This window comes from Acomys russatus, chromosome 29 (genome assembly GCF_903995435.1).
Source record: "Acomys russatus chromosome 29, mAcoRus1.1, whole genome shotgun sequence".
Taxonomy (NCBI): domain Eukaryota; kingdom Metazoa; phylum Chordata; class Mammalia; order Rodentia; family Muridae; genus Acomys; species Acomys russatus.
The window spans coordinates 39,584,898-39,611,951 of NC_067165.1; the positions used below are offsets into that span (position 1 = coordinate 39,584,898).

Consider the following 27,054-nt stretch of genomic DNA (forward strand, 5'->3'; position numbering starts at 1 on the left):
ACAGGACACTCAAAAGCACCAGATGCTACAACCCTGGCATGCTGGGGAGGACAGAGCAAGAAAGGACCACTTCTTCCCTAGGCTTCTGAGCCCTGATCCAAGCTCAGGGACCCCAGATCTCTGGTAGACAAACCGCCTTAACTACAGGAGAACTCTGGGCTAGTTTTAATTATGTTTCCCCAAGGAAGTGCGCCAGTGCTCAGTCAAGGTGGTTTTGTGCAGGCCAAGAGCCTGGGTACCCTCCAGGACAGCTGATTACTGAGTAAATCACAATAGGATGCTGCGGTTACCTCAACACAAGATGCTACAACAGGAGACAGTGAGACACTGTTCATCGTTTGGAAGTGACCTCAGGAAGCCACTCCCTGTCTGGACCGGACAACAGAGAGCAAGGAGATGAGGGACACATATTTCATAGCTCATTTACTGACAGGGTCTCTCAATGTGGCTAAGTGTGGCCAGGACTGTTGTCAATGGCTTGTACACTCAGCAGGCCCCAGCTTTGCCTATCCTGTGGCTCTGTGGACAGGGACAGTGTCCCTTACGCATGTGTTGCTTTTGCCCACAGTCTGGACACTACCACTTCAGGTCCCAGTAATTACTGCCATCCTAATGGGTTCTACAGAGGGAAGCAGTCCCCTGCCCCCACTGTGTTGTACTGAAAGCTTTTCTCAGCTGCCCCAGGCTTTGACTGTCTTGCTGCAGGGTGATCTGACACTTCCCTCAACAGTGGTGATGAGTGAAAGAAGAGATGAAGGGCAGAGATGTCTGAACCACCACCTACGCAAGATGCCGGGAGCCGCATGGTTGTTAACGAGGGACTTTCTCTAGCAGGCAGCACATTCATTTGGGGGACAGGTGCTCTGTGTTAATGGCACCTGGCACCAATTACTGCCATTTTCTATGTGCCAAGGTAACAGGGCAGTACTGGGCCTTATCGCTATGGCTCTTTTGGGACACACAGCTCCTTCACAAATTGTTAGGGCATACTGTCTAGAGAAAGGGGGAGATGGACCTTCCATCCTAACGTGGCCTAACAACACCCTCTAGTGGAGACTATAAATAACACAAGGAGAGTGTGTCCAATCCATCTACGGACACTACAGCAGTTTCTTATCTTTAGGAAGATAATCCCAACACATAAAGTCAGGAGTTCACAGGCATGCTGACCACCCACCCTGGCCAGTGAGACCTCTTCTCAGTGTCCGGCTTCTGCACATTCTAAGGAGGGTCTGTGCTGTGGTAGGAGCAGCTGGTCTCCTCAGAGTCTGGGCAGGCTGCCTGCTGGTGCCAGGAGGATGCCAAAGACATAGAAAAGCCCCAGCAGGAGGTTGAGCTTGGCTGTCCTCTGGGGCAGCTTGTTGAAAGCCTGGCTGCGGAACTGCCTCTCAAGGGAGAAGGCCATGGGGATGGTGAGCAGGGGCAGCACCAGGCTAATGCTGCAGTGCATGGCCAGGATGCTGAAGACCAGGTAGGGCAGAAAGAGCAGCGTGTTGTAGAGCACATAGGAGAAGGTGGGCCCGATGAGGATGGCCAGCGTGACGATACCAGCCTCCCGGTCAGATTCCATGTCCCTGGTGTTGTTGGAATGGAGAATGGCCTCTGTGCTGAGGGCCAGAGGGATGGCGTAGACTAGAGGGAAGATGGCCAAGGACCCCACCTGGACAGCATAGGCGAACATCACAGCCAATGGGCCGAAAGTGATGAGGATGATGAGGTCTCCCAGGGCCACATATTTGAATCCAATTCCTGCGGCCAGAAAAACCAAAGAGGCGGTGTGAATCAAGGGCTGGACACTGACTATGTCTGGTAAGAGGCTATGAGGGTGAGCAATCACTGGGGAACCCCAAGTTACCCAATACAGACTCAGGTTTCTAAGTCCAACTACCAGGTACTTGCCAAGTTGGGCTGTTAGGATTTGTCCCAAAAAAAAAAAAAACAGCTTTTGCCACAAAGTGCCCTGAACTCTGCTGCACAGAGATGACATGAGCCCAAGAACATGTAAACGGTTTTGTGATGCAGTGCATTTTCTCCAGCCCTGAAAGGCGGAATGGACATCTTGCCTCCCTCCCCACAAGTCTTTCTTCTGGTTTCAAAGATGCCAGTGAAACACTGTGGCATTTCACAACCTATGCCCTTGAATAGAAAGAACCTGTCGGGCTGGAGAGATGGCTCAGCACTTAAGAGCACTGACTGCTCTTCAGAGGTCATGAGTTGTTCAATTCCCAGCAACCACCTGGCTTGTCACAGTTGGCTGGCTCCCCAATACTTGGCGCTAGGGCTGAACTGAACATAGAGCCACAGTAACCAACACTCCCAACCTGGTACTGAGGTCAGAAGTTCTTCCCACTCAAGACTGGACCAGGTAACGCCCTGAGCAGTGGTGGGAGCTGGCCAGAGAGATGCCCCAAACTTTGACTGCTACTGAAGCCTGTGAGGCCTTTGGATCTATGACGCTGTGTGGCATGGCCTCGGGTTATCTGATCACATTTTAACTAGTCCAAAATGATAGGTGACAATGGTCTGCATGGGATCAAAAACCACAGGAACCAAGGACCAAGATCTGGCCAACTGCACAGCCCCAGAAGCAGCTGTGGGTCTGCTGGCACTAAACGAGCACCCTGTTATTCTGAATGCAGCACCCCACAGGCATGACTCCTCAGCTACCCGGCACCGGGTAGCCAGTTCCTCACAGCAGGCTCGTGTGCTGATGTCTTGGTTAGCTGAGGACATGTGCCTGGGAGGACGTTCCTTTGAGAGAACAGCAGTCGTGAAGCAGGGAGCCCTTGCCCCTTCAACACACTGCAGGTACTCAGGAATCCTCCCAGGCCAGCCCAGCATGACGCTCCCCCATCCTCACTTACACTCACTGACCTACACACCATAACAGGACTCAGGCTGGGGAGGAACTGACCTGTAGCTGGGTGCTGCAAAGATCCCTCCCTCAGATCAGCAGACAAAAGTGACTTGAGGCAGCTCGTTATGGATTCTCAGGCATGAGTGCTCACTGAGTTCCTTTGCCGTCTTCTTGTCACACTGGCCACACAGCCTGAGCAAGCTTCCCCCCACACTCTGCGCTCTCTCACTCCTTGTCTGGAACCCCCTCACTTTCCACCGCGTGACTATTTGCCTACCTCTACTACAAAAGACATGGTTTGCTTGCTTTCTCGTCTCCAGCTCCCTCCTCCCAGCAGCTGAGATGCATGGCTTGTTTCTCTTGTTCTTCTCTCTGGCCCTAATATAGTTATACTCGGGCTTCAAAACCAAACAAAACACACAAGACAGACCTGGGCTTGGGCCGTAAGTAGGTCCTCCACCAAAGCCAAGAACAAAGCACGCCAAGAATGAGAAAGGCCTGGTAATCTTGAATTTATCTGATGCAAAGAAGTGACTGAGCCTTTGGAGACAGCACTTTCTCAGTGTGAGAGACATGTCCCAGGACCACAGATGCCCCGAGTCAGAGATGTGACCCATATGGGAGTCTCTTTTTAAGCATTCCAACCCCTCCTGCTGTTCTGGGACCGACCCCTATGTTCTGAAGGAGATAGCACAGTGAAATAATGGGCCCATTTTCCACATAGGAGCCAGAATTACTCTGTTAAGACCTACATCAAAAAGTTGCCCAGGGCCAGGTGGTAGGGCATGCCCATCCTTCCAGCACTTAGAACACAATGACAGGAGGGTCACGAGTTTCTGGCCAGCCTGGCTACACACTAAGAGGCTAACTCAGAGAGGAGGCTGGCAAAGCGCAGAGCCACTGGAAGTCTCATGGCACCGTGGGAATGTGAGCAGCAGAAGCACTTCTGAAAGGGGTTGGCAGCTCTGTAGAATTAAACGTCACCCAGCGGAGGCCACAACAGTTCCACTTCCAGGCATTTACTCAAGAGAAATGAAAACAAATACTCAAAAAAAGACTTGAACATGAATGTTCAGTCACAATAGAAAAAAAGATACAACCCAAAGGTCCCTGAACAGGTGAGCAGAACAAAAGTGTGGCATGTCTCTCAGCAAACGCTGCTTCACAATGAAAGGAGCTGCTGACGAGCATGACAGCACCGTGAGCTGCGGAAACCCACACTGGGAAGAGGGGCCAGGCGTGGTAGCCCACAGCTTTAATCCCAGCCCTTGAGAGGCAAAGGCAGGAGGATCCCTGTGAGCTAGACACCAGCTTGGTCTACACAGTGAGTTCTAGGCTAGCCAGGGCAATATAGAGATCCTATCTCAAACAACCAAACAGAAAACAAACAAACAGAGTTCATATTGCAATAAGCAAAGTCATAAGAAGCCCAAATGGAAGCCGGGCGTGGTGGCGCACGCCTTTAATCCCAGCACTCGGGAGGCAGAGGCAGGCGGATCGCTGTGAGTTCGAGGCCAGCCTCGTCTACAAAGTGAGTCCAGGATGGCCAAGGCTAACAGAGAAACCCTGTCTCAAAAAACAAAAAAAAAAAAAAAAAAGAAGCCCAAATGGAACTGTTCCCTCTACACAGCACCTGAATCAAAGAAATTAGAAGACAGCTGCCTGTGGGTAGGTGAGGGTACAGTGGGGCTGGTGGGAAGAACCTCAGGAAGCTTTGGGGGTGATGGAGGACTACAGAGCTATTTACATTTGTCAAGGTTCACCAAACCAAGCATACGTAAGTGCATGCCAATTATATACCAGTAAAAGCCAATGTTCAAAGAAAATCTATGTGGGCCGGAGGGATGGCTCAGCAGTTAAGAGCACCAGCTACTTTTCCAGAGGTTCTGAGTTCAATTCCCAGCAACAACATAGTGGCTGACTAGCATCTATAATGGATCTGATGGCCATTCTCTGTCATGCAGGCATACATGCAAATAGAGCATATATATATATTTAACATATATATACATATATATATATCATAAATAAATAAATCTTTTAAAAAAGAAAGCAATCTATCGGGTTGGAGAGATGGCTCAGTGGTTAGGATCACTGGCTGCTCTTCCAGAGAACCAGGTTCAGTTCCCAGCACCCCCAGGGCAGCTCACCACAGCCTGGAACTCCATTTCCTGGGGCCCCAATGCTCTGACTCTGGGAACCTGCATGTACCTGGTGTGCGTACATTCATGCAGGCAAAACACATGTGCACATAAAGTAAAACCAAATATTTAAAAAAAAGAGATAAGCCAGATTATGCTCAACACATGGCAATCCTTGTTGATCACTCCATGGTGCTTCCCCTTACGTGTGCGGCGTGTGTCATATGCACACATGCAGCCGTGCTCACTCATGAATGTGCTTGTGTCGTTCTCCGTCACGCTCCACCTTTTTTTCTTTTTTTGGTTTTTTGAGACAGGGTCTCTCTATATTAGCCTTGGCTGTCCTGGATTTGCTTTGTAGACCAGGCTGGCCTCAAACTCACAGTGATCCACCTGCCTCTGCCTCCCAAGTGCTGGGATTAAAGGTGAGCGCCACCACTCCACCATTTTTCTTTCTTTCTTTCTTTCTTTCTTTCTTTCTTTTTTGATGGGGTTGGGTGTACCTTGAAGCCCAGGCTACCGCTGCCGAGCTGGAATGACAGACATGGAGCATCGTCCGGCTAACTGTATAATTTTAAATAAGATAGAAATCAAGCCACCCCAAGAAGGTGCAGAGGTGAAGGACAAGGAAGAACATTCCAAACAGAGAGACTGGCACCTGTAAAGTGCATGCCTTGACATCCCAGGTCCAAGAGGAAAGACGAGGGCAGGGCAGAGCTGGGGAGGGCAGAGGTGTGCAGACAATGCGGGGTCCTGAACGTGTCTCTAACAACTTGGCTTTACTCTGAATGGGGTGAAAGCTACTGAAGAGTGTTAAACAGAGGACTGCCAGCTGCAGTCCACTAACAGGATTAGTAGGTGGGTGATGGTCTGACAACAGCCTGAAAGGGATGAGGGCAGATGCAAAGAGACCGTTAGGAGCTTCTGCAATACCCCAGGGAGAGGAGCTCAGAGGAGTCAGGGCATGGGGAGAAACGGTCAGATCTCAAAGGGACTTTTTGAGGGGGTGGGGGTTGGTTTTTTTCAGGGGGGAGTTGAGACAGGGTTTCTCTGTGTAGCCTTAGCTGTCCTAGACTTGCTTTGTAGACCAGGCTGGCCTCGAACTCACAACAATCCACCTGTCTCTTGTCTTTCAAGTGCTGGGATTAAAGGCGTGAGCCACCATGCCTGGCTCTCCAAAGGATTTTTAACAGAAATACAGCTCGCTGATGTGCTGGGTGCCAGCTATAAGAAGAATCTAGTTGAGCCGGGCCTGGTTGCGCAAATTATACAGTTAGCCGGACGATGCTCCATGTCTGTCATTCCAGCTCGGCAGCGGTAGCCTGGGCTTCAAGGTACACCCAACCCCATCAAAAAAAGAAAGAAAGAAAGAAAGAAAAAATGGTGGAGTGGTGGCGCTCGCCTTTAATCCCAGCACTTGGGAGGCAGAGGCAGGTGGAACGCTGTGATTTGAGGCCAGTCTGGTTTACTGGTGTAGCAATAGCTACACAGAGAAACCAGATTCCAGAGAAACAAAAAGTTAATAAGGATGCTCATGGCTTTGGGCCTGAAGAGCTAGAAGCATGAGGTTATGAGTGGGCTCAGTGCAGCAACAAGCAGGGATTTGCCTTCAGACATGCTGTCAGAGTGACTAGGCGCTGAGTAAGCAGGGTGTGGGTCACAGGTAAGGCACACATGCTGTACCACTGAGGAGAGCACAGCAACCATCCAGACCCCAGTCTCCCAACAGAAGCTGGCTGAGCCTGGAGTTTATAAGCCTAGATAGAGCTTGAGAGTTACCTCTTACCCAGTGAGACTGGCTACCATCACCAAAGGAGCCATGGGGAGAAAAGAGACCCATGGGGCCCTCTGGAGGCTGAGGAGTGGGGAGAAGCCAACAAAGATGGCAATGGGCGGCCAGCCTGTACTGGTTGCAGCTCCGCTGCCCGTCTCTCCGCATGTGCTTCAGTCTCCCCTGGACCGCAGACCTTTGCCCTTGTCGGCCTTTCATTCAGGCTGCAATCAGACAGACTCTGATTCTAGCCAACGGTCAGTTCTGTTTCCCTCAAGTCTTGGTTAAAATGTCACGTGACATGGAGAAGAATCCCAGAAGGCTCATATGTTCAGGAGTTAGTCCCTGAGCTGGCACAATGTTTTGTTTTCGACATTTATTTTTCTTTATGTGTGTGCATCTGTGCCTCTAACTCACAGAGCTCTGGAGCTCTGCCTGCCTCGGCCTCAAACTTTTTTTGGTTGTTTTTCTTTTCTTTTCTCCCCCTACCCCACCCCCCCCCCCCCCCCCCCTTTTTTTTTTTTTTTTTGGTTTGCTTTTTGGTTTTTCGAGACAGGGTTTCTCTGTGTACCCTTGGCTGTCCTGGACTCACTTTGTAGACCAGGCTGACCTCAAACTCAGGCAGACATCGCCTGCCTCTGCCTCCCTGAGTGCTGGGATTAGGCGAGCGCAACCACACCCAGCTTGGTTTTGTTTTTTTTGGTTTTTGTTTTTTCTTTTCTTTTTGTTGGACGATGGGGGTGGGTTTGAGACAGGGTTTCTCTATGTAGCCTTGGCTGTCCAGGAACTTGCTCTGTAGACCAGGCTGGCCTCGAACTCAAGATCTGCCTGCCTCTGCCTCCTGAGTGCTGGGATTAAGTGCTTACTCCGCCACCACTCTGCTGCCTCAAGCGTTTTACTAGCCCTAATTTTACAACTGCCTGCAGGTTAACTTCAGTCTCTTGCTTTTTCTTCCCACTCCTTCATACGGTCCTCATCTTCCCCTCCTCTTAGGCAGGAGGGCTATCGGGCCTGGAACTGGTCCTCTGCGCTTTCTACTACATTCTCTCTGAAGATCTCACCAACCCTACAACTTTATCTATAAGCCAACGACTTCCGAATATCTGTCTCTCTAGCCGGCCTCTTCCATAACGTGGGCTGCTTTACCCAACTGCCCACCTCACATCTCCACTTGGAGCTCTAGCAGACATAAGATGTCAAGTTGATCCTCCAAAACTGTGCCTTTCAACCCCATGTGCCATGATGACATCAACTGTACTTTTCTGGTGGCTTGGGCCAAACCTTCTGAGTAAAGTTTAATTCTGTGGTATCTCTACCTAAGACCGAATCCACTGGCAAGCACTGTCTACCTCCAAAGCCCATTCAGAACCTGACTCACCTCTCCACGGCCACCACCCTGACGCAAGCCACCAAACACCTTGCCTGGAGTGTTCAAGGGCCTCTGACTTGGTCTTTGCTCTTCCACCTTTGCCCAATACCAAAGCCAGAGAGAGTCTTTCAAACCATGGCATTACACTACTGTTCAAAATCCTGCAATGGCTCAGGCACTTCAGAGTAAGGAGTGCAGAGGCCTAGAGGGCCTATACAGGCTGCAAGCCTCCCTCTCTCCCCAGACAGACCTCTCTTCCTGTAACCCCCGGACCACTTCCCTCATAAATAAGGTGTATTTCTTCCTGTTCCTCAAAGTTGCCAGGCACCGTGGCATTGGCTGTTCCCATTACCTAGAGTTGTAGAACTCAGACGTCTACATGACCAACATCATCATTTGTCACTGCCTTCAATCTAGCTCAGGTGTTCCCTCTTCAGAGAGGCCCACACCACCAAACTAGTTAAAATAGTCATCAGGGTCCTCTTCCCTGCCCCATGCCATAGCACTTACCACTTCTTTCTTTTCTTTCTTTTCTTTTTTCTTTTTGTTTGCTTTTGGTTTTGTTTTTCCGAGACAGGGTTTCTCTGTGTAACAGAGCCCTGGCTGTCCTGGACTCACTTTGTAGATCAGGCTAGCCTCGAACTCACAGCGATCCACCTGCCTCTGCCTCCCGAGTACTGGGATTGAAGGCGTGAGCCACCACACCTGGCAAGAGTTCTGTTTTGTTTAATGCATTTGAGTTTCTCACATTTGAGGGAATCGCAAGGGTCAGCGTACTGGAGTGCAACAGATAAGCTCACCTGGGAAAACCACCTTTGACATCAATGTATCTCCCCTGCCAGGTATAGGAGTACTTTATTTACACGTACACCTGCATGCCAGAAGAGGGCATCAGAGCCCATTAGAGATACTTGTGAGACATCATGTGATTGCTGAGAAACTCAAAGACCTCTAGAAGAGCAGCAGTGTTCTTATCCACTGGGCCATCTCTCCAGCTCTCTACAGTAAGGGATCTTAGAGGCTAAGCTATGTCTCCAGCCAGTGAGCCATGTACATAATCCACTGCCACACCAGGATTTTCACAACTTAAGGTTTTCAAAGTATCCATGACACACATATTTTGGCTTTCCAGTCAAATGGCCCTAATTTAGAAAGGCGCCACGTGCAGGACGTGATGGCGCACGCCTTTAATAGCAGCACTTGGGAGGCAGAGGCAGGCGGATTGCTGTGAGTTCGTGGCCAGCCTGGTCTACAAAGCGAGTCCAGGACAGCCAAGGCTAACACAGAGAGACTCTGTCTCGAAAAAAAAAAAAAAAAAAAAAGAAAGAAAGAAAAAAAGAAAAAGAAAAGAAAAGAAAGGCGTCTTTGACACTTCTACAATTCCTATGTAAAGTAGCAGTTTCCAGTTCAGGACGTTGGGCAGGAAACAGGGCGATTCTTACCTCCTGTGTAGAGAAAGGAGCCAGACAGGCCTCCAAAGTAGATGAGAGCCAAGTGTTCCAGTTTTAGAGAGGACAGGTAGTAGAGGCAAGCGGCACAGACACAGCCCAAGGTGTAGAGGAAGACTCCAAATCGCACAACATCCTGGGGCTCCAAAATTCGGTCCACCAGAGTCCTGTCATCACTCTTTTTGTGGTCAATGCCCTTGGAAAAGTCATAGTAAGTGTTGACCAAATTGCCGGCCCCGTGCACAGCCAGGACAGCCACTGCACAGCCCACCAACAACCTAGGATCCAAGACACCCTGGGATCTGTAGGCCAAGGCACTGCCCAGGGCCACAGGGGTGAGAGAGGCACTGAAGCTCCAGGGCCTCAGGGCCAACACATAGGAGGCGCACTTCTGTCTCCAGGATCGATGTGGAAGTCTGTCCTGCTCGGACCAGTCGCTGCCCAGCGGGTCCCTGTCCTCGACCTTGGTCGTCTCTCCTGCCTGGATACTAATCTTCTCTCCCAGTGCCTGCACCTCAGCCATGGAAGCTACACGTGGCTAAAGTCAATTCTCAAAGTGAGCCACTCCGGGGAACCGCCCCAAGAGGAAGATAAGAGGGGGGAACTGCCTGGCCTGACCTTTCTTTGGTTCCGCTCCGGGACAGGGTTTGGGAGGCGGTAAAAAAAAAAAAAACAAAAAACTGCAGACAGCAGCGAGCAGGCCATGCACCGCCACGGGGCCGGCGGCTCTACCCGACCACCTGCCCCCCCTGAGCGAGGCCTCACTGGGAGTCCCCTTCCCGGTACCACAACTCAACAATCCGCCCCAGTCCGCAACCTCCAGCGGGCCACCGGCGCCGCCATCTTGTGCGTCCGCCACAGGAGGCCGGCCGGAAACCCAGGCCGGTAGCCGCCAAGGCCCCGAAAAGACCGGAGAGGAGGGGCGTGGTCGGAGAGGGGCGTGGTCGGAGAGGGGCGTGGTCAAAGGCCGGAGCCAGGGTTCAACTTCCTAAATGCGGGAGTCACTAGAAACAAACTGTCCCGACTTTCAGGGGAGCCTTAGCCCGCCAAGGATTTCAGGGCGTGTCGCTTTGCGATGTACTGGGCCGTTTCACTTACTGAAGTAAGAAATAAGACTCGGCCGGGCAGTGGTGACGCACGCTTTTAATCCGAGCACTCGGGAGGCAGAGGCAGGTGGAGCGCTGAGTTTGAGGCCAGCCTGGTCTACAAAGTGACTCCAGGACAGCCAAGGCTATATACAGAGAAACCCTGTCTCGAAAAACCAGAGAGAGACAGACTCATGTGAGGGGGAAGATTGTCCCAATAAATCCTACATTGAAACTATTGTGTGCGCGGGTGGTGCACGCCTTTAATCCCAGCACTTGGGAGGCAGAGGCAGGAGGATCTCTTTGAGTTCGAGGCCAGTCAGGTCTACAGAGTGAGTTCCAGGACAGTCAAGGGTATACAGAGAAAGGCTGTCTTGGAAAAAAAAATATATATATATATTGCGGGAGTGCACATGTGCTAAGTCAGAGGACAGCTTTGCAGGGTTAGGTTCTCTCCTTCGACTATGTGTATTCTGGGGTTTGAACTCAGATCTTCAGGTTTGGTGGCAAGTGCCTTTATCCCTGAGCCACTGCGCTGGTCTTCTCTTACTTTTTGACACAGCATCAAATGTAGCCTGGAACTCAAAATCCTTCTCCTTCAGTTGTTTAAGTGTCAGGACTACAGATGTATAAATATTTGTTAAGGACAGCCAAGGCTACGCAGAGAAACCCTGCCCCCAAAAACAAAAAAAAAAAAACAAAAATTAAAAAGTGGGGAGGTGAGAGATAGATTCAGGACTGCTCTCTTTAACCAGATTTAAGAGGTAGTGCCTGGCCAGCTTGCTTCGAACTTGGCTCAAAATTGTGGTAGTAGGTTTATTCTCACCTGATGGGATTAATAGGTCTCAGTGTGTCACTCTTTTTATTTTTATTTTATTTTATGTGCATTGCCATGAGGCTGTCAGAGCCATAGGATCTAGAGTTACAGACAGCTGTGAGCTGCCATATGGGTGCTGGGAATTGAACTCGGGACCTTTGAAAGAGCAGACAGTGCTCTTAACCACTGAGCTACCTCTCCAGCCCCACCTTGTCACTCTTGCTGGTATGGGACTCTTAGAGATCCATTTGTTTCTGCCTCTGAGCGCTGGGTCCTAGAAAATTTAAAACGATTAAAAATACAGAGTCAGATAGGTGTGGTGGCACATGCCTTCAGGGCCAGCACTCCAGAAAGCAAGAGGGTCTCAGTGCGTTCAAGGCCAGCCTGGTCTACATTGTGAGTTCCAGGACACTCAGGAATACATAGTAAGACCTTGTCTCAAAATACACACACACACACACACACACACACAAAACAACAAGTTGAGGGTTGGACGTAAGTTCCTACTTGCTAAAAGTCATTCTTACTATCTCTGGCAAATGGTGGCGCTCATCCATTAAAATATGACTGTGGTGTCTATCAGCGTGTCTAGATTTATGTTTGCCTCTAGGCTCCCTCAGTCCCTACTCACAAGCCCCAACCCCAGCTCACAGGCTCCTTCTCCATCCATTTGTGTATGTCTCCCATCCCCCACCCCACGCCCTGCAGCTCTTCTCTAGCGTCCCATGAGATAGCTTTGGTAGTTTGGAATAAAGTTCCTTTTTTCCCACCTCCTGAGCATCTATTTTGGCTTCTTTGTTGCACCTATTTCATTCAGTTTGAAGCTAGCTAGCCCCACCTGGAACTCGACATAGCAAGTTTAGGCCAGCCAGGGCTGTATAGCAAGACATTGTCTTTAAAAAAAAAAAAAAAATTAGACATAGTGAAGAGAAATGCCTCATTTCACTGTAGTAAGTTACCTTAACCAGGGGCTGGAGAGATGGCCCAGCAGCTAAGAGCACGGATTGCTCTTTTAGAAGACACAGCTCACAACTGTCTGTAATTCCAATTCCAATGAGATCCAACACCCTCAAACAGACAGAATTGCACATAAAAAAACAAAAAGAAATCTTTGTTTTTGTTTTGTTTTGTTTTGTTGAGACAGGGTTTCTCTGTGTTTAGCATGGGCTGTCCTAGAGTTACTCTGTAGACCAGGCTGGCCTCGAACTCACAGCAATCCACTTGCCTCTGCCTCCTGAGTGCTGGGATTAAAGGCGTGGGCCACCACCCCAGCTTTACTGATGGTATGATTGGTTGAGAAAGTTGTACTGCCAGTCTGGAAATCTTCTGCCTTATGATGAACTCATGACCTGGCCAGAATCACCTGTGCTTACTCAGTTTGCGCAGGCTTTCTGGTTTAAATGATTACCTGACCCCGACCCCCTTAGAAATTCCCATAAAAGCATTTAAAAAGAGTCTACAAGCTCACCCAGGTTCCTCTATAGTGTCTAAATGGTGACCCCAAGATATTGGATCGTACAGAATAAGCTCTCTTTTGTTGTTTGCATGCTAAGTGAGTCTGGGGTCTTTAACACATTCTGAACCCTAACAATAGCTTCACATATTTCTTTTTAATATTAATGTATTTAGTGCTTCATTCAAATTCTTTTTTTTTTTTTTTTTTTCCCCTGGTTTTTGGAGACAGGGTTTCTCTGCATAGCCCTGGCTGTACTGGACTCTCTTTGTAGACCAGGCTGCCCTGGAACTCACAGTGATCCACCTGCCTCTGCCTCCTGAGTGCTGGGATTACAGGCCTGTGCCACCAGGCCTGGCTCATTCAAATTCTTAATTCAAGATACTTCAGATTTTTCAGTGTTTATTACCAGATTGATAAAAAAAAAAAAAAAATAAAGATGTAAACAAAAAAGATATGCCTAAAATTTTGTTAGAAAAATCTTAACTAGCCAGGCGGTGGTGGCACATGTCTTTGATCCCAATACTTGGGAGGCAGAGGCAGGCAGATCATTGTGAGTTTGAGGCCAGCCTGGTCTACAAAGCGAGTCCAGGATAGTCAAGGCTACACAGAGAAACCCTGTCTTGAAAAACAAAAAACAAAAACAAAAACAAAAAAGAACGGAAAAAAAAAAAAGACAACAACTCTTAACTATTTTCAATTTATTTTTTACATTTTTATAAATTTTTTATTTTATATACTGGTATTTGCCTTGGTGTTTGCCTGCATGTGTGTTCTGTGCTGGAGTTATAGGCAGTTAGTTGTGAGGCAGGGTTTCTCTGTATAGCCTTGGCTGTCCTGGGTTAGCTTTGTAGGTCAGACTGGCCTTGAACTCACAGTGATCTGCCTGCCTCTGCCTCCTTGGGTGCTGGGATTCATTGAAAGATGTTTTTAAGTAGCACTCCTTGAATCCCAGCACTGGAGGCAGAGGCAGGTGGATCTGTTTGAGGCCAGCTTGGTTTACAAAGCGACTCCAGGACAGTCAAGGCTATACAGAGAAACGCCCGTCTCGAAAAACAAACAAAAGAAAAAACTTTATTTAAATTAGTTCTTGGTGATCGTCTCTCGAGAATGAACTCCTAAGTAAGGCAATTTGGGGGCAGTGGAAATTACTACAAAGTTGCAAATGCGTATTAAATTTTACAAAGGAGAAAGAATGAGTCGCTCAGTAAGCCCGATTCCCAGTGTGAGTCCCTGCAGTAATTCGAGGGCGTCAGACAGACAGTCCCTTCTTAGCACCACGCCAACCTCTGCCCAGCTCTCTCAACAGGTCGGCGTGGGCCCTAGACGTCAACTCCACACAGTCACGACTCTTACGGAGGGGATCCGTAGTAGCGACGGACCGGATGTGTGCGTGGAAGTGACCGAAGTCAACTCACGACTGATTGGCTCTCTGGAATATTCCTAAGCCTGCCTTTGCCTGCCACTGGCCGCTTGTTTTGTCTATTTGAACAATCCCCACCCCACCCCCCGAGAAGCCGGTCCCGAAGCTTCACTTCTTCATGATTATTGGTGCATGAGCCTGCCCATCTTCAGTCACGGGCCGCTGATTGGTTATAGGGCTTGCGAGCCCGCCCTCCCCTTCCCGGGCCTAGAGGACAGCTGGGAAGGCGGGTGGTGGGGCTTGGGGGGCCCTGGAAGCGGCGGTACCGGCTCAGGCGGCGGCAGCTGAGGCGGTGGCCGAAGCCGCGCGGTGAGTCTGGGGCCTGGAGTCGAGCGCTTGCGGCTGGCGGGATGTCCAGACTCACGGACAGTGTGGGCCGTGCTGGGGGAGGCCCGGGAAGCCGCCTGTCTTGGACCATACAGCGCCTCCGAACCATGCCGGGCAACCCGAGCGGTGTGCACCTCGCCCTCGGGGAGACCCTCAGGTCGCCCGATCTGCCCCGGGCCTGCCGTGGCACAGTTTGGTCTCCTTCCCGGCCTCAGTCACCCCTCCAGAGCCATCTGCAGACGGTGGACCTGCCCCCCTGGGAGATCGAGCTTTGGGACCAGCTTCCTACACCGCACCATGGAGACCTGTCGCGGGGGCGCACCCAGACCTCCGAGCTCACGCAGGGTCTGCCCCTCTCACGCCCTCACTTGATGCTTCAACTTGAATTCCCACTCCTAAGCCGTGACCCAAACCTTTGGGATTTGTGACTCCGAGTAGTTACTTTGAATCCAGCCTGGGGCAGCTGGCTTGTGGGTTAAACCCTAAAGTGACTCTAGTTACTTTCGCGAGACTAGAGTTCCGTGTCAGCCTCCTTCCTGTTGTGTGTGTACACACTCAGTGGTGGGTGTCTACCGCCTAAAATGGTCAGATTCCTTTTATAGTATTTTTCCCCCCTCAGCAGTGTAGTATTTGAAAGCTTTTCAAAACTATTCCTCGTTTTTGTTTACCTGCCCGTCCCCCCCAAGCATGACCTTGAACTTGTTGTGATCCTCCTGGGGCTGAGAGGTGTGTGACATCATGGCTTGGTTATGTGGCGCTGGAGACTGAACCCAGGGTTCTGTGCGTGTGTCTCACATTAGGCTGTGCCTCACAGACTCATTTACAACCAAAGTGCTTCAGGAATTGTGCTTGTTTGTTTTTGTTGTTGTTGTTGTTGTTGTGTGTGTGTGTGTGTGTATTCTGACAGGATAGATTGTTACTCTCATGGCATTGTGGGCTGGCCTTTTTTTTTTAATGGCCACTTTCCTGAGGGAACAAACAGCTCGGAATTGAGGAATGAATGGTCCTTTTTAGCTCACCATTTAAAGTGTGTTGCCCCTTCCTGGGAGGGCAGGGGGAGCGTTTGGCATACAAGCAATGGTGCACATGTCAAAGTCAAAACAAATTGCAGGAGTCAGTTCTCTTCTTTACCTTAGGAGCAAGAGTCTTTAGTCACTCAGGCATCTTGCTAGCCAACTCCCCCCCCCCCCCTACTCTACCCACATTTGGTAGACTCTACAGGTTCACAACCCATAGGTGGGAAGGGCAGCTATGCTAGTACTGTGTGCAGCCTCACCACACCACACAGCAGCCTGGAGCCACATGGAGCTATTGGCTACTTGAGATTTAAATCAGATTGGGCTTAGTTAAACGCCAGGCTTTGGAAGCTTGGTCTCAGAAAAGACTAGGGAAGTTTTTATGTCCAAAAAGCATCAAAATGAGTTTTTTGAATTACTGGGTTGAGTATAATATGTCAGTTTCGCCTGTTTATCATTTGACAGCTAGAAAATTTAAAATTAGGTGGGGCTGGCAATATCTCAGCGCTTAAGAGGACTTATTGCTCATCCGACGGCCAGTTGGTTCCCAGCGCCTTTGTCAGGCAGCTCACAACTGCCTGTGACGCCAGCTCCAGGGGATCTGATGCCCTCTCTGGCCTTTGCAGGCATCTGCATATAGGTGGCATACGCTGGGGCAGGCATGCATAAGTAAATATAAAACGGCAAATAGGCGTACCTGGCTTGTATTACATTTCTGTTGGGCAGGGCTGCTGTAGAGTAGTCATCGCTCTCCTGCAAATGGCAGCTGAGGAAAGGAGGAATCGTAGTCTTAGTCCTCTGTCTGCCTCCCCACTTGTACCTGACCCACGGCCACATCCACAGTAGACAGAATAGCGAACCAGAGCTGCACTTCCGGAAACACAAGGTAGCTACTTTCTTCCCTCGTAGTGCCTTGTCATGGGAGCTGAGGACTCTAGAAGTGTCTCCCTTAAGGAATCTAACTTTACATCAGGACTCGAGCTCAGGCAGTTTCTCGAGCCCCGTACCTGGCACGACTGAGTGGAAACCTGTGTTAGGAAGTAAGACGCATTTATCACCAAAGTTTATGGACTAGTGAAAGGATGGAGCTCAGTTTGGGTAGTGTGCTTGCCCCGCATGCACAAAGCTCAGCTTGGAGCCCCAGCACCCTTAAAGTCCCAGTAATTGGCAGTGGAGGCCGGATAGCAGTTCCAGGCTATCAGCTGCATAGTGAGTTCAAGGTCATACTGAGAATATAAGACTTACTTTAAAAAAAAAAAAATTTTTTTTTTTAAGGGGCCAGCAAGATGGCTCAGTGGACTAAGGTGCTTGCTGCCAAGGTTTGACAGCCTGAGTTTTCTCTCTGGGATCCACATGAAATAAGGAGATAATTAAGTTCTGCAGGCTGTCCTCTGACCTCCTCACATTCATCCTGTGCATACGCACACAGAAATAAATAAATGTAAAAAAAAAAAGTGAAAGGAATATTGAAAGATGTTCTTCTCCAAAGAACCTCAGGTCAAGATGCTCGGGACAGGCCCCGCGGTGGCCACCGCCAGCGCTGCCACGTCCAGCAATGTGAGCGTTCTGCAGCAGTTCGCCAGCGGACTGAAGAGCCGGAATGAGGAGACCCGGGCCAAAGCGGCCAAGGAGCTCCAGCACTATGTCACCATGGAGCTTCGAGAGGTTGGTCCTGCGTGCTTTGGGGCCAGTCCTTGGTGGGTACCCGGGTTGGTGTGCCATCTCTGGCTTAGATCACTGCCACAGCTCAGTGAGTGCTTGGGAGGCCACCAGCATTCATGTCCCTGCAGTGGCCAGTCTCCTTTGCAGCGTTGCACAGTTCTATTCTACTGATCATGTTTCTCTTCCCAGCTCACCTCTTTGTTTGATTTTGTATGATTTTTTTTCCCCTCTATCACCAGCCCCTCGATTCTTTGCGTCTAACAGCAATCAGAGTGAGTTTGGAAAGTTGATAATGTGGGACTCTCTAAACAGAGACACTGACCTGCTCACCTTTGTCCCACTGATATTAGGGCGACTTTTAAGACAAGCTTTTCTGGTAGAGAATCAATGTGCAGTTGCTAAGTAAACAGAAGAGTTATGTGATCAATTGCTCTTCAGTTTAAAGCTATAGAAATAGGTGCTAGCTTTGTCTTTGGTTTGAACTGTGACAGCCCCCACAGCCATCACAGGTGAGGGGATATGCCAGCCCCACATTGCTGTCACTGGTGAGGAGATATGCCAGCCCCCCACTGCTGTCACTGGTGTGGGGATATGCCAGCCCCCTACTGCTGTCACTGGTGAGGGGATATGCCAGCCCCCCACTGCTGTCACTGGTGAGGGGATATGCCAGTCCCCCACTGCTGTCACTGGTGAGGGGATATGCCAGCCCCCCACTGCTGTCACTAGTGAGGGGATATGCCAGCCCCCCACTGCTGTCACTGGTGAGGGGATATGCCAGCCCCCCACTGCTGTCACTGGTGTGGGGATATGCCAGCCCCCCACTGCTGTCACTGGTGAGGGGATATGCCAGCCCCCCACTGCTGTCACCCATGGGAGGATAACAGGGATCTGTTCTGTGCATTCTTCCCCTTCAGATGAGTCAGGAGGAGTCTACTCGCTTCTACGATCAGCTGAACCATCACATTTTTGAACTGGTTTCCAGCTCAGATGCCAATGAGAGGAAAGGGGGCATCTTGGCCATTGGTAAGGATAGTTTCTGGTAGTAGCGACTGTTAGGGACACTGCACAGATGATCTTTGTGTTCACTGTACATCTTTGTACTTGCTGAAGGAGATATATCTAGTTCATCTTTATTTTTAAAAAGATTTATGGAGCCTGTACCTTTTGGTGCCCGTAGACAAGGGCTGCTTCTAGCAGAAGTCCTGGGACATGGGCAAAACATACTCTTAGATGTGACAGCCGAGTCTCCGAACTGGTAGGTCACTCCTGTGGCCAGTTTGCCAGGGGTGAGACTAGAAGCCAGGTTTTCGTTCTTCTGCCCTAGGTTGCCTGTCTCAGGTCTGCCTTTACTGTAGACCAGGGTTTGGCAGTAGAAATGGGTGCTGTTTGCCCAAGGGCTGGCCATGAGTCCCGTGAATTGTCACTCGGTCTTAAATGTTTTCTATCCTAGAAAGGCGATATGCAGATGTGTTCAAATGAGACTATTTTGATTTACTTACATAGTTCTGGAACGAAAGTCCAGTCTACTGGTTCAATGAAAAACCTTTTTACATGGAGAGCTGTACTGAGAATGGAGTAAGGGCTCGCTCACCAGCGTTTAGTTCCAGGCCACATGCATCCCGGAACACACCACATGGTCACCTTTGCTTTCTTTTCTAGCCAGCCTCATAGGAGTGGAAGGTGGAAATTCCACCAGAATTGGCAGATTTGCCAACTACCTTCGGAACCTCCTCCCCTCAAGTGATCCAGTTGTCATGGAAATGGCATCCAAGGCCATTGGCCGCCTCGCAATGGCAGGAGACACTTTCACTGCTGAGTATGTGGAGTTCGAAGTGAAGCGAGCCTTGGAATGGCTGGGTGCTGACCGCAATGAGGGCCGGAGACATGCGGCCGTGAGTGTCCACAGCCAGGGCTGGGGAGCAGTGGTGCTTCCTCGTGCTTTGTGTCCTTCTGAAGCTTGTCCTGGGAAGGGACTTCAGGGTGGGAGGTGAAGAGTCAGTCTGCTGGAGAAAGGTCTGGCAGTGGCTGCAGTGGGATGAAGCATCCCCAGCTGCTGGCCAGCTGGCCAGCTGGCCAAGGAAGTAGCACAGACATTAGCCCTGGTTAAGGCTTTGTCATTCACAGCTTTGTAGCTTGGCAGCCTTAACTGAAGACACTAGTCTTCTCTTAAATAAAAATAGTAACAAAATTGAACATCAAACATGTTCTCTGGGGCTGGAGAGATGGCTCAGAGGTTAAGAGCACTGTCTGCTCTTCCAAAGGTCTGGAGTTCAATTCCCAGCAACCACATGATGGCTGACAGATCTGGTGCCCTCTTCTGGCATGCAGGTGTACATAATAAATAAATCTTTTAAAAACAAAAACAAAAAATAATGGCGACAACAACAACAACAAAAATGTGTTCTCATCCAGTAAATATTTACTAACTCTACTGGATTGCAGACATGGTTCTAGGCTGTTCATTTAGTGTTAAGAAAGCGTTGAACATCTGCCTGTCCTGATGCATTCTTCATTTGTTGGCAGCCAGGTGGTGAGCACTGAGGTGCTAGGTCTGTTTTCCTTTGCCTCTTCTGGTGCCAGGCTTTCCCAGATAGGAGGGTGGGAGATGCTCTAGGATGGCAGGGTTATGTCCTGAGAGAACAAAAGTCCTGGTAGGAGCTGGGTGTGGTGTGGTACACCTTTAATCCCAGCAGTCAGGAAGGCAGAGGCTCTGTGAGTTTGAGGCCAGCCTGATCTACAAAGTGAGTCCAGGACAGCCAAGGCTATATAGAGAAACCCTGTCCTGAAAAACAAACAAACAAACAAACGTCCTGGTAGGAATAAGAGTTCTCTTTGTCCTTCTCTCCCAGGTCCTCGTTCTCCGTGAGCTGGCCATCAGCGTCCCCACTTTCTTCTTCCAGCAAGTGCAGCCCTTCTTTGACAACATTTTTGTGGCTGTGTGGGACCCCAAGCAGGCCATTCGAGAGGGGGCGGTGGCTGCCCTTCGTGCCTGTCTGATCCTCACCACCCAGCGGGAGCCAAAGGAGATGCAGAAGCCCCAGTGGTACAGGGTGAGGAGATGGCTCCACATTAGCCACTAGCAAAAAGCCCTTTTGCTTGGAGAGTCACTGCTGGCCAGGGAGCAGGCCTCACATTTGTTTGGGCCTGGCATGGTATTCTTCTGGTCACTGTGAATCAGCAGTTTTTTATTGCATTTTCTTAGTAAAGATACGTTGGTAACCACACCATTATTTTATGCATTGCTTAGCATGAAAATGTGTCAGTCAGCCTGAGATGGCTGTGGTGGCACACTTCTGTAATCTAAGCACTTGGGAGGCTAAGGCAAGCAAAGAAGAATTTGGGCCTGAGATGCACTTGAGAGTCTCCTGCCTCTACCTCCCCAGTGCTAAGATATAGGTGCAAACCGCCATGCCCAGCTCTGTGCCATGCTGGGCGGTGAACCCCGAGCTTCATGCATGTTAGATCAACACTGCCAACTGAACTGCATCCCCAGCCTCTGCACCATGTCTTTTAGAGTTTGATTAATGGCCAGGTATGGTGGCCTTTAATCCCAGCACTTGGGACTTAGACAGGCAGGCTCTGACTTTAAGGCCTTCCAGGTATGTAGAGTGAGACCCTGTCTCTAAAACAAAAACAAATAACATTTGATAATTGAAATTTTGCCAGCAGTGCCCACATCATCATCACTTCAAAATATAATTAAGCAACCAAGATTAAGTCCTGTAAACAAACAAAAAATGAGCTCAAGCCAATCTGGGATACCTGATGCAACACTGTTTCAAGACATAGCAAGAATAACAGCCGGTGTCCACTGCCTTCTTATCAGCAGTTGTTAAAGTACAGAGAGCTGGGGTTTCTGAATCAGGGAATCAGGGAAGCTACTAACTTGCAAAGGGCTAGCTCCCTCTGATGCGGTTTCCTGAGTTCTTTGCTGAAAGCTTCTGCCAAGGAAATGTATGTCACAGAAGGAGCCCTAAATATGGGACCAAGAGACCAGGCCGCCTTTCTTGCCTTTGCTGTGTGACAGTGGACAAGTCACTTGATTTCTTTGGGCTTGTTTTATGTGGCCATCAAACAGAGATGACAATGGCATTTCCCTCAAAGGCGTATTGTAGCATTGGAGCTAAATTAAACAGAAGAGCTTCTAAGTCAGTATTGATGCTAGCACAAGGCACTTCACCAGCAGGCTCTGGAATGCTCCGAATCTCTGGGTAGAGGGGGTGAGCTGTGTTTTCTACCTTGAACACTCGGTAATAAAGGCATATTCTCTATACTTAGCATACATTTGAAGAAGCAGAAAAAGGATTTGATGAGACCCTGGCCAAAGAGAAGGGCATGAATCGGGATGATCGAATCCACGGGGCCTTGCTGATCCTCAACGAGCTAGTCCGAATCAGCAGCATGGAGGGAGAGGTGAGAAACTGTCTGGGGAGCCCAGGCTCCTGTGCCAGCCTGTCAGCAGGCAGGGAAGCCCTTGTCTTCCCGGGGCTGTAGACAGCCAGTGGTGTGGAGCGAGCATTAAGATGGAAGGGCAGGTGGAGGCTGAGGTGGCGCCATCTGAGTGAGAGCCTCGTGATGTGACTGAGGCCGCCTTGCAGGTGGCTGGGGACTATATTCTAAGCAGAGGCTTTGAGGTGGGAGAGAGTTTGGCATGGGAAGGACAGCTGGTATATTATGAGCAAATGAGAAGGAGGAGATGGTGTCAGAGAGGGAGCAAGGTCCAGTTAGGCTCACTGTTTGTGGTCAGCAGTTTTATTTTAATTGCAGGCATAGACGTCAGTGGTGTGCACACGGGAATCATGGGGTGTTAGGAATTTCTGACACCTTTGGGTGCTTGTGGGAAGCAGTGTGTGGAGAGGTGGGAATGAAGTCAGGGAGTTGGGTTGTTAGGTCAGTTTAAAGGTGGAAGGACTTTGCAGCCTGTGAGAGAAAACAGGAAGGGCTGAGTCCGTGACGGCCTGAATGCACAAGAGCGAAGCACTGACTGTCTCTTTGTCTTTATGTGAAGCCATTGTGAGGTCTTTGCACCAAAGTGAGCCAGCAGAGGAGGTCTGTGTCACCCAGGAGCAGGCAAGCTACAGCTTCCTTGCCTTCCATCCTTGGCCACCAGCAGCCCACGCGGCCCTGGCACAGGCTTGAGGATGGTACCCAAGCAACACCAGGCCTCTTGATCAGTTAGGCTTTTGTAGTTGAGGTCACATTCTGGTTGCTGCCACAGGAGGCTCCTGGAATAGTCTGGCTGGCATCAGTGAGATGTAGTGACACAGATACTGAGAAGACAGGAGTCAGGATATGAGGGAGTAAAACCCCCATCTATGAGGCTTCTGTGTGGATCCGTTGGGGAGGAATGTCACCCCAGGGTCTAAACAGGCAGTGGTTGGTTGGTAGTAGCTGTGCCTGTGTCAGGGCAACATGCGGGGTAGTAGGAGATGTTTGGCTCCACTTCTGTATGCTGTGTGATTCAGACAAGCCTCATGGGCTCCCTTTGGCTGAGGCTGTTCCCAAGACCCAGAGCAGCCCCTGACACCTGGTGGGCATAGTATAAACAGGAACACTCTGAAATCTCCCCACCCCAGTTCTACTGTAGTCTAGACAGTTCTGGGACCTTCGTGTCCTTCTGGTGAAACAAGAGTGTCACCTGATACATAGAGCCGCCAGTGCTAAGTGAAATGGTTCTCACAGGGCCTTTGTGAGTTATAAGGAACCTCCTAAAAATAAGGATTACAACTGCATCTCCTCTTTTCTCACTCACCAGGTATTAGTGGAAAACCTGGGCTGTACCAGAAGCGTGAGCCCAAAGAGCTAGAACAAAGAGCAATGAACAAAGCAGGTCACATCCTAGCAGAGGAGGCAGACAGTACTGTGTAGATAAAAATCCATTGTGATAAGTTGTGTGGTGTGTGTGCTATGGAGACAGGTACCACAAGGCAGTGGAGTGGAGAAAGCCCAAATGGGTGTTTGAACACAGTTGTGAAGGAGATAAGCAGAAAGCCGCACAAGCGTCTAGGAAAGAAAAAGTATTCAGGCTGCTGCTCCTGGACCAATGTGCAGATGACATGGCCGGCAGGTGCTGCTCCATGAGAGCAGCGAGAGTGCCCCTGTGCAGGGCAGCTGAGCAGGAGATGCTATGGGCCCAGGTGGCAGCTCTCATAGGGTGTAAGCAGCCATTGAGTAGTCTTGGTGTGCAGTGGTAGGCTGTTTATAAATTCTGAAGAGTAACTTTTTAAAAAAGCCTTCTTATTTTGATGTATTTATTCGTGCACGTGTGTAGGTATGTATGTGTGTGTGTGTGTGTATACGTGTATACACGTGTGTGTCGTGTGCATAGGAGTGTGAAAGCTGTAGGATTTTTTTGAGCAAGGTCTCACAGTGAACTTGGAGCTCAGTGACCCAGCAAGACTAGTTGCTCAGTGAGCCCTGGAGCGCCTGTCTTGGCCTGCCAGCACCAGGAGCCCAGGTGTGCTGAGAAGTCAGTGTCTGCTTCTGTGACTGGGGGAATGGGGTTGCTTTGTGCTGAGCTAGGGAAACAGGAGGGGAGAGCAGGGGTTTGGAGCCTGTTAGGTGCTTGTTGCGCACCTGTGTGACCTACTGAGTAGTTTTAGGGAGAGGTCTGGCTAAGAGCAATGTGGGGGTCACTGCTAATTCAAGTCATGACTGGGTGAGAACCACACATGACCTGGTGTAGATGGACAGAGATAGGGTCTGTGAACTTGAGTTGAGAGACAAGGAACCGGGGCAATGGGGGCAGCTGGGAAGGAGGAGAACAGGCCAGAGAGTGTGGGGCTCAGCAGGGGGAGCCGCGATGGTCTCATGCAAGAGATCATGGTGTGTCAAATGCTGCAAATATTCAAGCGAGATGAGCACTCAGGGGTGGTCCCTGGATTGAGCAGCCAGGAGCCTTCAATGGCACTGACAAGAGTGGCGTGATTTCTGAGGAACTGACAAGAGTGGCGTGATTTCTGAAGAACAAGAGTATCTGTGCCAAGAAGAGCTGCAGACTGTAGAGGGTGAGCTGGGGTGCGCACCCCTTCAACAGCCATTAGAGCAGCACTGCCAGGCACCTTCTTCCACTCTAGGACAAGGATTCTGAGAAAAGGATTTGCTTGAGTTTCTACTCAGCTTCAGGGAAAGAGATTAGAATGTTCTTGCAGGGTGCCAGCATAGGGCCACCTTCACCTTCGCAGGAGCAGATAGTCTCAGCAGTCTGCATTGAGCCTTCCTGAGCCTGGCAGGCAGTAGGACACCTGGTGACAGAACTCCAGGCAGGCGGCCTGCTGAGGTTCTCTGTGCTCAGTAGAAGGTGGTCTTCCGCCTTCGTTAGAGCTGGACCTGGTCCTCTGCAAGGCTCTAGGAAAATGGTAGTCCAGATGAAGAGCGGCCCCTCTGCTTGCTCCTTGGGGTTGGGCAAGTGGATTGCTCTGCAGATTCACTGTGTCCAGGGCAAAGGCTGCTCATAACCAACATGACTGTTTGCTTCCTTTCTTGCACCTGCATAGCGTCTGAGAGAAGAGATGGAAGAAATCACCCAGCAGCAGCTGGTACATGACAAATACTGCAAAGACCTGATGGGCTTCGGGACAAAGCCTCGGCACATCACCCCCTTCACCAGTTTCCAGGCTGTGCAGCCCCAGCAGTCGAACGCCTTGGTGGGACTGCTGGGGTACAGCTCCCACCAAGGCCTCATGGGATTTGGGGCTTCCCCGAGCCCTACCAAGTCTACTCTGGTGGAAAGCCGCTGTTGCAGAGACTTGATGGAAGAGAAATTTGATCAGGTAAATGGCAAACGGCCCTTCCTTCGCCCATCCCCCCACCCCCCAGCCCACAGCACCCTCACCCCTGCCAACGCTGTGTGTTTCCTCTCGCAGGTGTGTCAGTGGGTGCTGAAATGCAGGAGTAGCAAGAACTCACTGATCCAAATGACAATCCTTAACCTGCTGCCCCGCTTGGCTGCATTCCGACCGTCTGCTTTCACAGGTGAGGCTGTCCTCAGAAGACACACCCTCTCCAAGGCCTCTCAAACAGACATGGAAGCGGTGCTCTGGGAGAGTCAAGTCTGCCTCTCCTCAAAGTAGCGCTGGCATGGGGGCTAGTCTCAGGGCGCTTTGCCTCCTGTCCACTTTCTCCAATCTCTATTAAGAGACCTAGTAGAGTCAGAATGTGTAGGTAAGAGCTAGGCATGGGGTGGGCACACATGTAGAATTTTAGCACCTGAGGCAGTGGCAGAACAGTAAGGGTTCAGTGCTGTCCTTGACACATAGCAAGTTTGAGGCTAGCCTGGGACACTTGATACTGTCTCAGAAGAAAACAAAATAATCACAGTGTGTAGTGGAGGGCCTGTTCTAGACCAGGTCATCACGACTGAAAGCCAGCATCACTGCTTGTGCTGGGCGTGATGGCTCATGTCTGTATCACAAGCCCTGGGAGGCTGAGGTGTGGGACCATCTAAAGCTCATAGCCAGTCCAGGCCTCAGTGAGGTCAACAGAAGGGCACTATAGGTCCATCCTGACAGTAGCACCCATCTGGGAGAGTGGCTTTAGTAACCCACTTTTCTCCATGGTGATCACTGAGCATCTCACCCCCTGTCAGGAAGAGGGGTGTAGGTGGCCTAGAGGCAGGTCCACAGGTGATGGACGGTGCTGTCCTCAGTGGTTACTAGAGCAGATGCACAGGTCTTCCCGTGAGGCCTTCCCGAATGTTGCAGCCACAGACACTGTTTTCCCTTCCATCACAGTTCTCAGCTGTAGGAAGCTTTGGTGATGGACCCGGAAGGAATCCTGCATCGGTCCATTACTTGGAGACCCTTGTGGGTCTCCCCTTCCTGACTAGTGAAAGATACAATAATGCCTCCCCAAATGAACAGCATGTGAATGCCTGACACAGAGTGGAACCATGATTAGGTTGTTGGTGCCTCCTGGAGCTACTTCAGATCCATGTTGGAAACGAGGAGGTACATAATGACAGCACACTAGTTGCCTATTTATTTGTAATGTCCCTCTCTTACCTCCTACTGGGTGGGAGTGGACATTGTCCCAAACACTGTGGCATGTTGCCTGCTGTAGAGGAATGTGAATTCAGAATGTGGCTGTCTGGCAAGAGATCACATCCAAAGACCTTCTAGGTCTGTGATCTGGCTGGGATAGCATCACGCCTTTAATCCAGGAGACAAAGGCAAACAGATCTGAGTTCAAGGCCAGCCTGGTATAGAGCAAGTATCAAGTAAAGAAAAGCTTAGATCTAGGTGTGGTGATACATGCTTTTAACCCGAAACAAAAGTAAAGTTAGTTTGTAGAAGGAAACAGCCATGTTTGAAAGTGATGTCTAATTGGATGGCAGAAAAGATGATGGGTCAGAGAAGATGTGGCAGAATAGGATCCACCCAACTCTCGTGAGAAGAGCGAGGAAAGAGAAGCTACTTACGAGGTGTTTTTATAGAGCGAGGAGGCAGTTTTACCAGGACAGTAATAGAGAGATGGGTTGTGGAGAGAGAACTCAGGTGAAGACAGAACGAGCCAGAGCATCAGAGCAGATCACTAAGTTAGTTTGAGGTCAAGCGGAGCAGTTCCAGACTGAGGGAGAAGCCAGATGAAATAAGTCAGCTGGGAGAAGAGTTTGAGTTAGAACAGCTGAGTTGAACCAGCCAGCCCAGAGCTCAGAACAAGTAAGGGTGAGCTTATTAAGCAGTAA

At 50.0% G+C, this 27,054-nt stretch overlaps 2 protein-coding genes across 2 annotated transcripts in view; one reads left to right on the forward strand and one right to left on the reverse strand.

Moving 5' to 3' along the window:
- Positions 1–561: 561 nt before the first annotated feature.
- On the reverse strand, positions 562–10,252 carry Ubiad1 (UbiA prenyltransferase domain containing 1). The gene is made up of 2 exons (XM_051171426.1): positions 9,581–10,252; positions 562–1,749 (listed from the first exon to the last, which is right to left on the reverse strand). The coding sequence occupies exons 1-2, from the start codon at positions 10,107–10,109 to the stop codon at positions 1,262–1,264; spliced, it is 1,017 nt and encodes a 338-aa protein (XP_051027383.1). The 5' UTR covers positions 10,110–10,252; the 3' UTR covers positions 562–1,261.
- Positions 10,253–17,196: 6,944 nt separating this feature from the next.
- The window catches only part of Mtor (mechanistic target of rapamycin kinase), a 114,760-nt gene continuing 104,902 nt past the window's right edge, over positions 17,197–27,054 (forward strand). Inside the window, exons 1-7 of the mRNA XM_051171877.1 lie at positions 17,197–17,372; positions 18,284–18,392; positions 19,029–19,261; positions 20,219–20,419; positions 21,648–21,782; positions 24,866–25,141; positions 25,235–25,343. Coding sequence (XP_051027834.1) covers positions 17,211–17,372; positions 18,284–18,392; positions 19,029–19,261; positions 20,219–20,419; positions 21,648–21,782; positions 24,866–25,141; positions 25,235–25,343 — 1,225 coding nt within the window. The 5' untranslated portion in view covers positions 17,197–17,210. The remainder of the gene's footprint in view (positions 17,373–18,283; positions 18,393–19,028; positions 19,262–20,218; positions 20,420–21,647; positions 21,783–24,865; positions 25,142–25,234; positions 25,344–27,054) is intronic.

What these genes read in the sequence shown, in the direction of transcription:
- Ubiad1 (XM_051171426.1), bottom strand. Translation starts at nt 10,109, where the DNA reads ATGGCTGAGGTGCAGGCACTGGGAGAGAAGATTAGTATCCAGGCAGGA. An exon ending in CTCCTTTCTCTACACAGGAG is followed by an intron (nt 1,750 to 9,580) that starts GTAAGAATCGCC and finishes TTCTGGCCGCAG; the next exon opens with GAATTGGATTCAAATATGTG.